At 40.7% G+C, this 17,365-nt stretch overlaps 1 protein-coding gene across 4 annotated transcripts in view; it reads left to right on the forward strand.

Annotated features, from left to right (window-relative positions):
• Positions 1-17,365, forward strand: part of ITSN1 (intersectin 1) — a 154,092-nt gene that overhangs the window by 86,229 nt on the left and 50,498 nt on the right. For all 4 annotated transcript variants that reach the window (XM_057504209.1, XM_057504206.1, XM_057504213.1 and 1 more), the window contains 4 exons: positions 7,201-7,445; positions 9,247-9,406; positions 12,990-13,195; positions 13,939-14,021. In XM_057504209.1, coding sequence (XP_057360192.1) covers positions 7,201-7,445; positions 9,247-9,406; positions 12,990-13,195; positions 13,939-14,021 — 694 coding nt within the window. The remainder of the gene's footprint in view (positions 1-7,200; positions 7,446-9,246; positions 9,407-12,989; positions 13,196-13,938; positions 14,022-17,365) is intronic.

The raw sequence follows: 17,365 nt of genomic DNA on the forward strand, positions 1-17,365 counted from the left end.
AGCAAGCAGTTTTTTAATGTCTGGGTGCCAACCCCATGCTTTACAGGAAGAACTGCTGGTTTCTCTTCAAGTGTGGGCACACCACTATGTAGCCACGAACAGGGATGTGCTGGTCAGCACCCTCACCATCTCTTCTGTCTTACATCGTGCATTACTCATGGTCTGAGGCTGCTTTACTCCTACTACCTCATCTTTGAGTGGTGCCTTTTAAAGTGGATTAATTGTAAAATACATAAATAACCACACAATAGCAGGAATCTAAATATTATGAGGGTAGAGTGTGACATCAGATAGGACCTTACTACAATGTTGTTTTTTTACATGATTTTTTAAAATGGCAGTTTTTAAAACTGGAATTTTCTTGCAACACAAGGTACAGAAAAGTAATGTTCTCTTCTTGAGATAAGGCAATGTTAAAAAATGTGATGATAAGGAAATGTTACAGATGATCTATATTTCAATGAGAAAATACTGCTATTTTTTGGGAACATAGTCTTGTTACAGTGATATTGGGTCCCTTTCCTCAAGTTGGCTAGATAACCTCCAGCTCAACTAGATGAATAGAATTTAGATATACTGTGAGAATAAAACGTTTCATTAAACATATATTTTGCCTTGCTTTCAAACCTTTGCTTTCCTGGTGGAGGTTAAAGGGGAATGGGTAAGTGCTCTGTGACTGTCAGGAAGTCTGCATCCTATTAAATGTTTTCTTCTTTTAAATCACTTTAATTCTGTGTAAATACACATCTTTGGGTGTTGTCATGACAGTAAAAATGTTTTGAGCTTATGTAGTAAGTTGTGCTAAAAAAAAAGAAAGAAAAGAAAAGAGAAAAAGATATAAAAATTTGTGGACCAAGTTTCTCTTTGCTTGGTACTATTTAAGGACTAAGTTGAAGGCTCTGTATTTGGAAAGTTACTAGGTCAAGTCTCTGTCTCATGCCATGGACAAAAAAAAGTTCCAAGAAGGTTAAATTTGGAAGTTCTTAAAACATTTGGAAATTCTTAAAACATTTTTTTCTAATAAAAGGAGAATATTGGAATAATTTTCTGGCTAAGAATTGTCTTTCTGAGTTAACACCAGAAGCCATAAATGACAAAAATGAACAAATTGACAATAAAAAATATATAACTTATATGTTGCAGAATACGTAAGAGGCAAAGGGTTACTATCCTTATTACATAAAGACTCCAAAAAGTTAATATGAAAGGAACTCAAAACTTAGAAAAGTTGGCCAAGGATATGAAGAGACATCCACAGATGTAGAAAGTAAATAATTTTTTTAAATATATGAAAAGGTGCTTCTTTTCACTGGTGATCAGGAAAATGCAAGTTAAAACAAGATAGTATTTTTCATCTCTTAGCTGAGCAAGTTTAAAAGTTTGATAATATCCAGCTTTGTGAGGAGTGTAGGGAAGTAGATATAATACACATGGTCAGCATGGTTGTATGAATTAACTAAGCCATTTGGGAGACAGTTTGGGAATATCTATTCAGATTTAAAATTTTCATTCCTCTTGACCCAGAAATTCTGTTGCTCTCCCTCTTGTAGACTTTTTTTGGGTCATATGCACAGATATATGTGTACATGGAGGTTCACAAAAAAAGGAACAGCCCAGTATCTATCAGTTAAGGAATAGTTAAAACAAATTATGGTACAGCTAAATAAATATGAAGATGTTAAAAAAAATTACAAAAATCAACATACACAAATAAGCTCTCCAGTAAAAAAGCAGAAACAGTATGTAGAGTATAACTACATTTTGGTTAAATAATAAACTGTGTGTATATGTGAATGTTTATATGTGTATAGTTAACAGTCTTGATATATAGACATCAGACTGTTAACAGTGGTTACCATAGGGGAGTAAAGAGGGGGCTTTCGTGTTTCATTTTATGTACTTCTATATTATGTTCATATTTAGAAATGTACCAACATTTATAATTATTATTGAAACACTAGAAATAAATTTAGCTTTGGGAAGTGTATCAGAGAATGTCTACCCAGGACTGGAATGGTGTTTACTTTATCTCAGACATCCCAAATATGTAATGAAATATGGAATGTACTGGTAGGCATAATTTATTGGCTTGCTAAAGGAATAGTAGCAGTGTTTCACTTTATACTGCAGAATGTAACACGACACTCCAAATGGCAGGCAACTGTATTCTCTTCCTGAGGTTAACAATCAGTGTCCCCAAAAAAGGAAATTGGCATGTAATAGTAACAATTTTTTATTTCACAAAATTCACAGTTAAGAATGTTGATCGTAAAAAATACGTAATAGAATATTAATATCAGTTTCTTTTGGGTGAATAATCAGGAGTTCACTTACTGTCATGAGCAATAGTAATTATCAGATTCTCAGGTTTCTCAAACTTTGAAAAATAGCTAACTATACCTGATAGATTTTAGAAATCTAGTGTTTCCTTTTTTACTGTAGGCAGTTTTGGAGGGGGCTTTATTTTGCTTTTGAGAAAACTTGATAATCAGCCCAATTTTCTCCAAAAATTTTTTTCGTGTTTAGTAAAAATTACAGTGCTATCTTATATATAGTTCAGTTCTAAATGTTGTTGATAATACAGAGAACTATAAGATGATGCCTGCCATTCAATGTTTAAAACCCTCATAGGAAAATACAGAAACATACATGAAAAGGTCAATGTATGATGAAGCTCTGAGTGAACGCTCACTAACTCTGCTAGGAATTAAAAAGGAATCAGTAAACGGATATGTTCAGGGACAACTTCTGAATGGAAGCTTCTTAATTCAGTTTGACCTTGACAGCTAAGGCTTAGATACTTTGAAAATCTGTGGCCTGCCTTCTGATTGGAGGTCCCAGTATTTGGAGAGTAAATAAATCAGATAAGACGTCCATAATTGGATGGAGGATGAGCATAGGAAGTTAGAAGACTTATGCTCTCTGCTGTTTGTTTATCTTAAGAACACAGACTCATCATCTAACTCAGCAGGTCCTAAACTGGGCAGGGCAGAGTACAGCAGAACCGCCCAGAGAGCTTAAAAATAACCATTCCAGGGCTCACCCCCGGCAACTGTGGGCGCTTTTAATTCATATATAAGATTCAGAATCTTCTCCAGGGCAGATCTATTAGGGAATCTGTTTTGGGAACCACTGATCTAACCTGATCTCTTTTTCCTGTCAGGACTAATTCTAAGTCGTTTCTGGAAAATAATACTTGGAAATGCCCCTCAAAAGGAGACTTCTTTAGCAGTTGTCAGCCATCAGCAAGTCAATTCATTCTGAAAATTGTTTATCTTCTGATTTAGTGATATTCTTGTAACAATTTAAACTCATTTTTTTTCCTTCTCTTCTTTTGATTTAGGACTTTTTTTAAAATTATAGTGAGTACCTTCTCTTGCCTGCCTTCCTTAGCTCCCACAACCTTAGCTTATTTAGTAACAATTGGTCATAGTATCAGTACTGTTTGGAGAGACCAGTACACACACACATGATTACAGGGTGGGCCAAATCCAGCCCACTGCCTGTTTTGGAACACAGCTTTATTGGAACACAGCAGGTTCCTTCATTAACATGTTGCCCAAATCTGCTTTTGTGCTATAATGACAGAGTTGACAGGTTTCCACAGTTAGAAGAAAAATTTGCCAACCTATGGATTAGAGCTTTAGAAAACAATTACAATATCCAGGAATTTGGGGGGAAGCCTCATATTTCCAAACTGGCAAATACATGAAATATATGCTGCTCCCCACTTTCCTTGGCAGTCACACCAGCTGGTCCAGTTGTGACACAGTCCAAAACCTGTTTGAGGTCCATGTTCTCTGTTGTGCTCATGAGGGGAGAGGGGATTTCTGGTTCCCTTCTTTGTGACAAGGTCAGAGGTGTTAGAAATATTAATACTGCATGACAAAGACAGCAGCCATGAAGCATATAAACATTGAGGAAAGAGACCTGATACTGAGCTTCAGCCACATGTGCTTGGACATGATGGCTCCTGTGTGCATTTGACTGTCCATCAATGCCCTACAGTACACAGTGTATAATTACTAACATTTTTAGACTAGATGTTAAACATATTCCCCAACATGTAGGCAGTGTCCGGGTCTGTGCTTCTTCCCCCTTAGATGATGTTCCACTAGAATGACCTCAGGTGTTTTGAGGTGTTGGAGTCGGTCTGGTTAAATGACATTGTATTAAGATCAATACTATTAATATTTCAAATTCTCCTGACTTAGAACCACCAGTAGATGAATCTGCTTTATATATGTAAAAGTCCACATTATAGCCAGCCACATTCAAAGAAGTTTGTATGCCTAACTTTTCTTATTCTATCTTAATATTATGTAATGTTTTTCCACAACTGGATTGGCATTTTGGGTAAAGGTTCCCAAATCCAGGAAGAAATATTTCTCATTTTCATATGAGAACTTTTGTGCCTTTTCTAAGTGGTTAATTTAATTTTAAGAGTGAATTTTTATTATATCTCTGAATCTAAAAATTTAATTATTCATTGAAATTAATGGATTCCTGTAAGAATAAATCAAACTAATTGAGACTGTTGTTTAGTCAAAGTTGACTAGGAATTTACTTGAGTAAAAGTGAAATACTGATTTCATTATTGTCCTGAAGAATAGGAGAAGCTCTTATCTGCACAGATAAGAGGCTGATGTGGCATGAACCACCTCTGGGTGGTGTGGCATGCTTTCTGTCTTATCAGGGGGCAGGGCTTGGGTGTGATCAATCAGTGAGCTAGGGTCAGAGCTAGACCTGACACAGAATGGGACATTTGTTCAGGGCCTCAGATATATGTCAACCAAAAGTCTTGTTAACCAGATAGACCCTGTGTCTCAAGAGAATGGCAGTAAAACAGAGGACATAAGTAAATAAAGCAGCTGACATTTGAGGAGATCCAGCTTGGACAGACCAGTGGGAGTTCCAAATGGGCCCTGATCAGAGATTGAACTCCAGCCCCCTGAAGGATTACTAAACCTGGCACGGAGGCAAACCTAGGGCTGAGAGTACCAGGCAAGCTCCTAGGACAGAGATTTCCCCATACAGAGAGCCAGAGATTGTTACCTAAAGTGGGGGTGCAAACCACAGGCTTTTAGAATGGGACAGAAGCCCAAATAAGAGAACTGCCCAGAGTTAGAGCTGGACAGCAGGGGAGATGGCTTCAAAAATCTTATCATTAAACACTTCTCATATGCTGGGCAGTGTTCTAAATATTTAACAGTCTGCACAACCACCATCACAAAACAGGTCTATTATCATGCCTGTTTTATAGGTGAGGAAGATGAGGCACCAAGAAATAAAACCTGCCCAAAGTCAACCAGTTAATAAGTACGAGCACTAGTACTTCCATTGAGGCAGTCTAACCATGGAACCCTACCCTCTATCATCAACGCTTTGCAGTCTCGAGGCTGAGTTACTTTGTTAGGCTCAAGTCCTTCACTCACTCTTGCTTGGTCAAAGCGCGAATGGAGGGAGCAGGAGCTTGCCTGCCAAACCTACTGAGAAACTGGGGAGGCCCTGGCACAGCCCGGCCTGCAAACAGCTATGTTTCCAGTACAAGGCAGCTGTAAAATTGAAACGTGTCATAATAGCACCAATAAATATAAATGTGGAAGGAAAGACATCTAGCCATTTGAGTTTAGCATAAAATAAGATCCGAGTAGGAAAAAAATGTCATCTTAAATCCTCCTAGAGAAACAGTTCAGGCTGCCCAGAAAAAGGAAAGAACAAAACAGTGTGGAGGAGTTGGATGAAAAGTGACTAATGTGTTCGAATCTGATAGCAGTGTTAAGAACAACAGAGCTGTAAGGCAAAAAACAAGCCTTTGGTGAAGCGGTAGTGTACTTCATCTTGGGGAACTCCTTTTTGGAGACTTCTCAGTTTTAAGAATTGCTTTTACTCATGACAATAAGGGTTCCCTAAAGTGGAGCAGCAAGCAGGCATCTCTCACTTACTAAATGTTTTGTCAACAAGTACAGAATTATGTAGTAAACTGTACTCTACTTCCCCACCTCATCCCAAACATTTTTAAAATGCAGGTAAGCTGGTAAACATTATGCCATTCCTTACTCTACACCGGACACAGAGAGATGTGCAGTTTCCTCGTTTGTTTTTTGGGGGTGAGGGGGGCTTTGTTTATTTATTTATTTATAACTGAATATTTGAATGAGTTAGAAAACTGGTGTTTTTCCAAAACATTGTTAAGACACTAGTGCTCATTTCTGTGATTTCTAAAAAGCAACAGTAATATCCAATGAAATGTTCAATGTTTTACTTCCTTTGGCAGTATATTAGAGGATAAAAATAAGATAGAGTCTCTGATAGACCCTTATTTGACTTAGAGTAATGAAAATAATCTTATAATAGTGAATGAAATTGTCCTCCAAAATCATTCTCTTGTTCCTCATAAAAGAAAGGGGGGTGAACTCATAAAGATAGGTAGAATCATTCTAGTGATTTTTGAATGATCCTTTTGGGTCAGAAATAAAATGCGAACATTCAAGCACAGTGTAAGAAATAGCCTCTGAAATTTTTTAACAGAATTCTATTCTCACATGTACACCTTTGTGAATATTAATTTCAATTTTTAGAAAACTTAATAAAATTGACTTACTATAAATAATGACTTCTCATCATGTATCTGTGGAGCTTTTAAATGATGAAACATAATAGTCACTTTGCTTCCCTATGGAAACCATCTAAGACTGTGTTTTTATTTTTTTTGTCTCAGTGCTAAATAATACTTCTTCATTATTGAGATATTTCAAGTACTAAATGTATATTGATTGTATCCTTTGTTTTCAACTTCATTAATAAACCCAAGTCAAATTATTTTTTAATAATTGCATGACTTCCTGAGTGATGAAGTCCATCAGCTCACTTCCCAGTTCAAAATAGCTCCAAAAATTTAGACTAAGGGCCTTACAACTTTAGGCACTTTATCTTAACTGCCATTATTAGCAGAGAGGTGGGAGAACCAAAAAAAAAAAAAAAACCCCCACAGATAATAAAGACTTGAATTAGAGCATTTACTGGTTTTTCCAGAGCTGATGTTTAGAGACCTTTTTCCCAGACACTGAGGCTGAGAGTAAGATGAGGAAACATCTGTGCGGTATGTCAGTCTGCCTGGTCTGAGGTCTGGGAGAGTGTTCGGTGTCTTTTTGGGCTGATTTAGTTCCCCTTCAATTAAGCTTTATGACTTTCCTGCAGGTGGATGAAAGCCAAACTGGAGAACCAGGATGGCTTGGAGGAGAATTAAAAGGAAAGACAGGATGGTTCCCTGCAAACTACGCAGAGAAAATCCCAGAAAGCGAAGTCCCTGTGCCAGTCAAACCAGTGACTGAGTCCACCTCCACCCCTGCACCCAAAGTGGCCGTGCGTGAGACCCCCGCACCTTTGGCAGTGACCTCAGAGCCCTCCACGACCCCCAACAACTGGGCTGACTTCAGCTCCACGTACGTGTCGGCATGCTTTTCTCATGAGTTTTGAAATGCCCACTTGGTAGTCCTTTCTTTCCTTTAAATATTTTTGTAGTGTGAGCTGTACCTTTGTGTGGAGGAGCAGGCTCACTTTTATAACCACTTCTGCTCTGCTGGCAAAGTGTGCAGTATGTTCTCTGAACTGAATTTAATGATGTCATTGCTCAACAGTGATTTTCCCTGGCACAAAATAAAGCCTATTACCTTGTTCTGGTTGATAATTTGCCCATTATCTTTCATTCTTGTGGAAGAAATGGAGAAGTACAGTTTCCCAGTAATCTGACATCCGTGTCAGTCAGCAAATATTTAGAGTCATTTCCTGCATGTAAATAGCATTTTTTGCTGGTTATAAACAGATTGAATTCAGTTATGTGGTTGTGAATAAGATAGGAAGCTGTTTCCTTTAAAGCTTTACTCTTCTGTCAGTCTTGTACAAATGCACAGGGGAGCAGAGATGTGTGTCCTTGGCCACCCTAGTGCTGCGCCCTTGGTCGTGAGGAAATGGCATTGAAGACAGGGCGGAAGCAGGAGGTGGAAATGATAGATGAAACCACTGTCCGTGCTTCCAGTTACAGGAGCATGATCTTAGATGTACAGTCGTCAAAACATTTCACACTTGCATTCAAGTAAAAGGAATTGGAGTAAGAAGGGTTAAAAAAATTTTTTTCAAGTTGATCTGGAAGAAACGAACAGAAGGCCTGGAATCAAGATGTAATGCTGGAGAAAGATGAGGTGGATCAAGTAGAGACATAAAGAGCCTAACAATAAGGGCAGGAGGGAGTGGAGGGAAGGGTGTAAGGAAAAACCAATTTTTCATACTTGTATTTTCATATAAGAGGTGGTAAGTACTGGTAAGACAGATCTTCCTTATCTAATCTCTGCTAAAAAGTAGCCTCCATTTAACATGATTCCAAGTTCAAACTCCCCCTTCCTCTCTTGATCTTGATTGAAAAGTTCTGACTTTTTAAACAAAATATAGGCTAAAATATTTGAGACAAATACCACGTTTTCCAGGATTTGGTTTTGCTCTTCAGTCTATCAATGTGACTCTAATATGTGGTGTGCAGCTCTCCTGCTATGATATTTTCCAAACCCAAAATCAGGGAAGTGCATTCTAACAAAGGAATTATTTTGATTTTCAAATGTATGCATTATAAAGATGTAAAAAGTCAATTGCATTTAGATCTGCATGCACACGGATGTGTTTCTTTAAAATTATAAAGTCACAAAATTAAAATTAAAACTGTCCCAAAGATCCAGGACAACTGGTTGCTCTAAGGATATCATTTGTAGTTGCCGTGGCGTCTAGGCATATGGCCTGGTGCTTGCTGTGTGGTGGATGGGACAGAGAAATGGTGTATGTGCAGCGCTACCTGCCAAGCTGGCATGTCTTCAGATGTGGTGTGTAACTTCTTTTCTGCTGATTTATCTATTATTACAAGTAACAATACTGATCATGTGAGGATGACTCTGGTGCTTTAACTTACAAAGTATTTCCCTATCCAGCATTTTCTGTGACCGTCACAGCTAACCAAAGTGGTGGAATATTGTTTCCATTTTATTGGTGAGGAAATCAAATTTGGTGAAACTGTTTGCCTAAGGTTCGTCATTGCCTGTAAAGCCCAGGCTCAAACCCAAGTCTGGGCTCATTCCTCCCCCGACCTTGTCCCTTGAACATCAGAAAGCCCCACACATAGCAGGCTTGTGTTCGCTGTGAGTGAAGAGCTGGTGCATTTGGAGTAGCTTGCTTCTCACCGTGGTATGCTTTTCCTTCCAGGTGGCCCACCAGCACGAATGAGAAACCAGAAACTGATAACTGGGATGCGTGGGCAGCACAGCCCTCACTCACTGTCCCAAGTGCTGGCCAGTTACGGCAGAGATCGGCCTTTACTCCAGCCACGGCCACTGGCTCCTCGCCATCTCCTGTTTTGGGCCAGGTAAAAGCAGCCACTGGGAATGTGAAGACCTAGCATGCTACATGTACCAACAAATTCAGTAGCTGCTGACCCTCAGTGTTATTTAGAATCAGGCCTCCTCACCCATATCCAGGTCAGCTGGCAGTGTGGGATGCAGGCCATGTTTTCCCAGTAGCCTTTAAGGAGCCTATTTTTTGTGAATGGTGGGAACTCAGAGGAGGGCAAACTCCTGCTCAGGTTGATGAGGGAAGCTTCACTGAAGAAGTGGCATTTGAGCTGCATCTTGGTAAGATCTTACTTAAGGGTAAGCTCCTGCTAGGAGATGGCGAGGACAAAGAGTACTGTGAGGAGAGGCTTCAAGGTTCCTACCTTAAAGTGTTTGTGGAAAATCATGGGTCAGTCCATTTGGCTAGACCATTGAGTATTTAGCGGAAAAGACAGACTGATTGTAGGTTTATGGGAAGCTCTTAAATGCCCTACTAAGAAAGTAATGTCTGAAAGGATAAAGTTATTCTGAATATTTCTACTTAATATAATGAAGTAATATTTTACTTAATACAATAAAGGAATGAAATGTCCATAGATAATCAAACCAAACAGCAAATGCCCATCTGGCAGGCATTTGGAGGTCAGGGACCATTTTGATATGGGACCAACCAGACTGAACGTAGGTTCTGGGCAGATTTCTGTGCAGGAAGAGTCCAGCGGAGGACATGGGGGAATGATGGCAGTTAAAGGGATGGAGTCACAACGCCCATGGGGATGAAAAGGAGAGGAAGAAGGTCTGGGCTGAGAAGAAGATTTGACCTTAGGAGAAACAAGAAAGGCAGAGAGAGAAAGTGACATGTGGTTAGAGGAAGGAGTTGGGCCTTATGTGTGCGATGCTTAAGGTGCAAGTGGGATGTCCAGGTAGCTCTGTCTGGCACGCAGTTGGAACGTAGTTCAGATCTGAAGAAATGTGCAAGATCTTCAAAGGAGAGGCAGTGTAGGGAGAAAAGAGGAAGCCCTAGAGCATGTGTGTGCTCTCTGACCTGGCAGAAGATGAAGAGTTCCCAGCAGGGCCGCACTTTCCTGCTCAGTGGTTAGCCGCCCTCATGCACAGGCGGGGCGGCTCCGTGGGGGAGGAGGCGGCTGTTCCCAGTCGGGGAACGTGGTGCTCATGCGGTTAAACGCGGTGGTCAGGGCCCAGCGGAGACCGTTCAGCATGGCAAGTAGGATGTATGTGTGACCTGCAAAGGAGTAGAATAAACCAGGACACAGAGGGCTGAAGAGGAAATGACTGGAGAGACGAGGACAGATTTGTGACTGAAAAAAGAAGCAGCAGAGTGGAGGCAGGACATCAGGAAAGCACAGTGTGCTGCCATGGGAAAGGGGCGGAAAAGTCAAGTACCAGACAGTACGTGTGGTGAACGATGAACAACATCAAAAGCAGAGGGAAGAAGACAGCATTCTTCTGGAGGAGGAAGGGTAAAGAGAGGTTGGAGAAAGATGAGGAGAGAGAGCAGTTCAGGTAGTGCTTCTTGGCAGTGTCCTCTGACGGGGCCTCTGAGGGCCTGCAGGGTCCGCAAAATAGGAAGTCAGCAAAGAGGTGTGAAGAATTGCTGGGCTGAATTTAACCTGAATTTGTAATTGGTCATCGCACACTGTCTTAGCTTTCTTCAGCAAAGCTTCACAGTTTGGGACTAGAAATAGTAATAGTAATAAAAGCTCCTTTTACCGTTATGGTCATTACTACCACAGTAACACCATGTATGGATAGATCTTACTAAAATTCCTAACAAGCTTCTAAAGAACACATCTCTTGTTTTATAGACATGGAAATGGAGGCCTAGAGAGATGAAGCAATTGTCTAAGGTTTCAAAATTAATCCGTGACATGTGGGATTTAAACCCAGAGCCCATATGGTGTCCAGCCCCAGGCTGGTTATTGAGGTGAATTCCTGCAGAAAGATGACAAGGTGGGCCGGGGCGGGGGCGGTTTCTCAGGGTGAGAGATTATGCAACAGCAAGGAGGGCACCGTTGAAATGGCTGAGGTCCCTTCCGAGTAGAGAGGTAAACGCCAGTGGCTGAGGGAGCAGACAGTACCGAAGAGCTAAGAGGCCAGGGTTCCCAAGGGAACAAGAGGGGAACAGGAAGGTAAAGTGTGTGTGGTCCTAGGGGTCATTGAAATCCAGAGAAACCTCCTCAGGTGGAGGATTTGCACTCGTGCACAGCTGAGTGGAAGGAAACGGGTGGCGCAGGTATACGAAGGTGAGACCCATGAAACCGGAACTTAGAGGCCGCCCGCCTGGGTGCTGACGCTGCCCTGTCCTAAGTTCTCCATTCATCAAATGAAGTGTAACTAAGTGTCAGTGTCAAAGTATCTTCTGAAGGCAGCTTGCAGCGCTCCTCTCTCTGAGGTCGCCTGCACTTTCTGCTTCAAAAAAAAAAAGGCAGGTTCCAGTTGGTTCCAAATGAACCGCCCTTGGTCATTATCCTTTGTTCTGTCCATTTACATATTGAGAGGTGGCATTGTTGTGTGTGTTAGTATTGCTTAAAGCCATTGTAGTGGTTTGTGTTACAGTTTTTAAAGAGATAATAAATGCCTCACCCTGCCTTTCCAGCCTCATCTCCTACTCCACCCCTCTGTGAAACTAGGCCACACACATCCCCGGATTGTGCACCTCTTCCTGGACCCTTTGCCCGTGCTGTGTCCTCAGCCTGGAGTGCCCTTCCTCCGAAGAAGCCTTAGCTATCAAATCCTTCTCGTCCTTCCAGGCCCAACTCAAAGGCTGCCTCCTTGTGAAATTTCCCCTGTTGCCCTCAGGCGGGATTGACCCCTCTTTTCTCTCTGTTCCCACAGTGATTAGTTGGAACCTCTTTTAGTGTAATGTGTTCTGCCAGCTGGTAAACAGAGTTGTGTGTGTGTCTTTCTTCCCCTCAGCCGTGAGCTCTTTGCTAACAATGTACTCTCCCTTCTTATAGTGCTTTATGGCTAATAAAGTGTTTTAACCTAAATAATTTTGGGGAGGCAGCAATGCCATTTCATTCATCTTTGTGGTCCTACAGCGCCCTTGCATAGAGAGGCACACTAAATGATGACTACCCTGGATTTATGCCAGCCAGACCCTGCCTGTTTCTCCCTAAAGGAGTGAAAAGCACATCCACTGTAGGGCGTGTTGCCCTGTGTCCACCCAACCTAAGAGAGCCCTTAGTTATCCTCTGAGATTTCATTAGAGTTTCTGCTCCAGTTTTAGTCTTCCACCAAACACCCAAATCAGATTGGCAGTAGTGGGACAGGGTGCCTGCCTAAGGTGCCTTGAGAATTACAGTGGAACTGAAATAGAAAAGGCATGTAGCCAGGTGCAACAGAGTATCTATGACCTGCTGGCCTGTTTAAATAGAAGAGTTCTAGATGGCCAGACAGTGGCTTTGTGAGTAGGCTGGCAGGTTTTCATCCCCACTTTTGAAAATAAACAACTACTGAGAAACAGTGAAGCATCTAGCGTGGGGTTGTGTGTGTGCCCCCAGGGGCCTTGTGGAGGGCGGGTACCGACGTTCATGTGGCTGGGATTGATGACAGATGACAAAATAATCAGAGGTGCTCTGTGTTATTCCACACAAGGGTGAAAAGGTGGAGGGGCTACAAGCGCAAGCCCTGTATCCTTGGAGAGCCAAAAAAGACAACCACTTAAATTTTAACAAAAATGATGTCATCACCGTCCTGGAACAGCAAGACATGTGGTGGTTTGGAGAAGTTCAAGGTCAGAAGGGTTGGTTCCCCAAGTCTTACGTGAAACTCATTTCTGGGCCCATAAGGAAATCTACAAGGTACTTTGATGTTTATCTGCTTCTGTTAGATGGAAACAGTTAGGCATTAAATTATTGTTTACACTAGTTGAGATACATAAATAGGAGTTGCAGGATTATTTTTTCTGGATCCTTACAAAAGTTAGAGTACATGTCAAGGGAGCCTTATACAGATAAATGATCATTTTTTATTTACTTGTGGAAATCTTTATACCTGGTTTTCATTGATGTATTTAAGAGGGAATTCTACGCTGAGACCTAGAACATTCTCATAGATTTATTGGAGATTATGCCTCTGTCCCTGCTTAGTACCCAGTACTGTGCTGGATATACTTCACTTCTCAGAGGCCCAAAGCATTTGGGGAAACAACTGGAAGAATGAGTTATCTTTTTGATTAGGAGCTTTATAGCACAGAACCTTACCATAAGGTGATTGTTTAATTATTACAACCATAACGATGTTCAAAACAAATGATGAGCTTTAAGAAGAGAAAAAAGAGCAAAAATGTTGGATGAGCATCTATCAGTCATGCTTTGAAATAGACTCAGACATTGGCTGTGTTTCCATTATAGCAAAGTGCTGAAAAAACAAGAATGTGAGCTTAGATCGTGCCTCTGTAGCACCCGACTACACGTTTAACTTAGACAAGAGCTTCAGCTATAGATTGTTCAAAGTTTTAAATGTTAAGCAGCTTTAAAAAAATCAATGTTTTGTATTATTTGCTTTGAAGATAAAAACTGAAATACTTTCCCCCCTCTTTCAGCATGGATTCTGGTTCTTCAGAAAGTCCTGCTAGTCTAAAGAGAGTAGCTTCCCCAGCAGCCAAGCCAGCCATTTCGGGAGAAGGTGAGAACCTGAGTCAGATTCTGTTCTCTAGAAGGGTCAAGAGATTTCTGTAATACAAACAGTAAATGTCTGAAACAAGATTGGCTCTCACTTTAAAACAGACTACATTAATTTATGGCCAGTACATTAAGCTCTCAGGTAAAATGAAAGTTTAGCTGATTTTAGCTCAAAGTCCAAGTACTTTATGGAGACTTCCGAAATACTGTCAGATATATTGATCATGAAAACGGAATTTTCTACTTGTATTTGATGATGAGCCCTTTGACTTTTGAAAGAGGCCCGTCACAGTCACCAAGGATCAAGTTGGTGAGCTAAATTGTGGTCATGGCTTCCCCTGACACAGTCTGTTCTTCTCTGACTTGCAGATACACATTTTGTTTTAAAACTAACTACACAGTCCAGGAAAGCTGTCACAGAAACATCAGTGCCATCTGTACTCCGAATGAAACAAGTTCAGTGTCTGTGTTCCATGTAAATAACCACACCAGATTGTTTGAAGCCTAGAAAATTCATTTTGAGCATTCATTACACAGATAATTGCTGCTTTATTTCCCAGTCCTCGTGAGGATTGTACATGCCAGTATATGGTATGGGTTAAAAAATGAACGAGACCTACACGATTCAGGTTCTAGTGATAAAAATCTCAGGTCTTTTCTATACTCAGTTTATCCTTTATCATAGTAATTGAGATTGCTGCCTGAGTAAGACAGGCTTTCCAGTCTGAGCAGTGCTTGTAGCTAACAGATGGCTATCCACTTGTATAGTAAGTTTTCATGAGTTCCTTGAATAAATTATGTGAGGATAGAATGTATAATTTAGTTTGCCATTATGAGATTGTTGCATTCCTTAGAAACCTTGCCTTGTGAAAAATAGAATTATTAGAGCAATCATTTCAGTGAGGATAGTAAGGTTTAGGTTTAATGGTTATTTCAGAGTCAGAATTACAAACTTCCTTTTTCAAAAGCAATTGCAGAAGTAAATTTTTTTTTTTTTTAGCTTATAGATATAGGTGTAAAACCTCATCACTAAACAAATACAGCATTTTCTCACATCCAGTTTTTACTGTTATCACCGAAACCATCATTAGCATGGTTCTTTTCATACCTTTTTACCACCTTAATAACTTTTTATCCCCAGGTAGAAGAACAAGGCAAAAAGTGCTTTTAAAAATACAACACATGCAGTCAGTATTATATAAAGCAGATTATAAGTCCCACAGATGTCACTGTGTTGTACCCAGTTCGGAGTCATTGGAGGGCCAGAGGTTTTATACTGGCTCTCTCACCTAGAGGCCATGGGATTGTGGTCATGCCTTAACATCTTCATCTGTAAAGTGGGCATAATAACCACCCCTGGAAGTAGGAAATTACTGTGAGGATTATGAGATACTGGATGTAAAGCTTTCAGAATAAAGCTCAGTAAGTGTCTGCTTTTTACTTCCTGGGTTTTCGACAGAGCCACTTAAAGCAGTGAGCATCTCATCTAAGCAGGATTCGTTCTGGAGCGTGTTCAGAGGCTGGACACTTGAGACCTCCAATAGTTCAAAATGAACCACACGCATACTTGGAGTTGGCCAACAGAAGTGAATTCTAATCTTAGTTGACATTTACCACATCCATTTTGAAATGATTTAGGTATTAGAAATACTAGGAAAGACTGCTGGCATTCTGGAGGGGTGTGGGAGGAAGGACATTGGCACTTGAAATTCTGAGAACAGCTGTTTACATATATGAATGAGCCACTTATTAATACTGCATTAAACATACACGAGTTTAAAATAAACCATACCCAGATTAAATAGATTGTCCTCTTGGGTAGCTCTGAGAGTGTCAGCTTGGGAGGGAGCAGTGCCCTGCGCTAAATGTCTCCCAAGGCGGCCTAGTGGCAAGGGGCACAGGGTGCATCCCTCCTCTTGTCTCGGGGGGAGTCTGCTCTGCACCCTGAAGCAGGCTGGCAGATGCCTGTGTGCACGGCAGGGCAAGGCAAGCCCCAGTCTCCTCGGTCTCCTTGGTATCTCACACTGCAGTACCAAGTTCAGCCAGAGTTCACACTTCTAAAGTTTCTTAAGCATTTTAAAAGTTACTTCAAAATTTGAATCCGTTTTTAAGAAAGTGATATTTCAGTGCAGGGATCACTGGGAAAAGTATTGATTGCCAAGGATCCTATCTCTAATGGCCAGACATGAGCTTCAGCATAAGTAATGGAGCAAAAGAAAAAGGGAAGGGTCAGAATATTGAGAAATCAGAAAAAGGAATATATTAATGAAAAAAGAATGTCCTGAGGGAAGCTGCCAAGCTTCGATTTCCTTGTGTGGGAAACCCTTTTTCCAGTTTTAACTGTGAAGGTGTATTACCAGCGCTGGAGGGCTGAAGAACAGAGAGTCTTCTGTTCTCCCCTCCACATTCGGACAGCCCTGTGTCTACAGTGGGGTCTGGCCCTCACCCACAGTGGCTGCTGGCATCAGCTACAGGTCAGCTGAGGCCGGGCTGCCCCATGGAGCACTCTCAGCATTGCAGCGCTGCCCACATCAGCACGGGTGTCAGGGGGGATGTGTCTTTGTGTTTGTTTTCTCTTTCATTAGTACCTCCTCCAGAGGCTCTGGCAATGAACCAAAGGATTCTCCATCCTGAATTTCTGCCTGTTAGTTAGCATTAGGCTCTGCATTTAAGGACTATCATCAGAAGTTTCAGTGAGAAACATACATTGTCTGTCATAAAAATTCACCTTTGGATAAAGAGTGATTTTTTTTATTGCTCTTTTAAAAATATACAAAGGCTTAGGATCAAATGGAGGAAAAGTGGAAGCAAGAAACAACGTTCATCTTTCTGTAAATCTTTTATCTTGTTTGTAGTGCAGCATCTAGAATTTGTGATCTCCCTAAGAGCGTAACTTGGTTTCTAAGCCTTAATAAAATCAGCAATTTATAATTAGAAAAATTTCCTCAGGAATGCACACCCTTCACATTCATGACAGTCAAGAACTTTGGTTCTTATCCTTTAAGACTAAATTACACGAATAATAAAATCTAAGAAGCTGATTTGTCTCTTGAATGCATTGAGAAAGGCTTGCTGGGATTGGGTAGACACAGCTTTTATCAGCACCCACCCTGCCTTTTGATGCACTTGAATGACAGGAGGATGCCCATTTTTAACTAACTGATGTGTATTTTTTATTTTGTGTGCTAACACCTTCCTATCATCTGTGTATGTGGCACAGTAGGATATACATTTTCACTCAAGCACTTGAATAGTGAAAAACTGTGTCTTATTTAATTTACACAAAGGATATACTGTCAAGTTTTTCTAAAATTGTAACTTGGTATCATCAAAACTGAAACACAGATG

The sequence above is a fragment of the Manis pentadactyla genome, chromosome 1, assembly GCF_030020395.1.
Source record: "Manis pentadactyla isolate mManPen7 chromosome 1, mManPen7.hap1, whole genome shotgun sequence".
NCBI classification, from domain to species: domain Eukaryota; kingdom Metazoa; phylum Chordata; class Mammalia; order Pholidota; family Manidae; genus Manis; species Manis pentadactyla.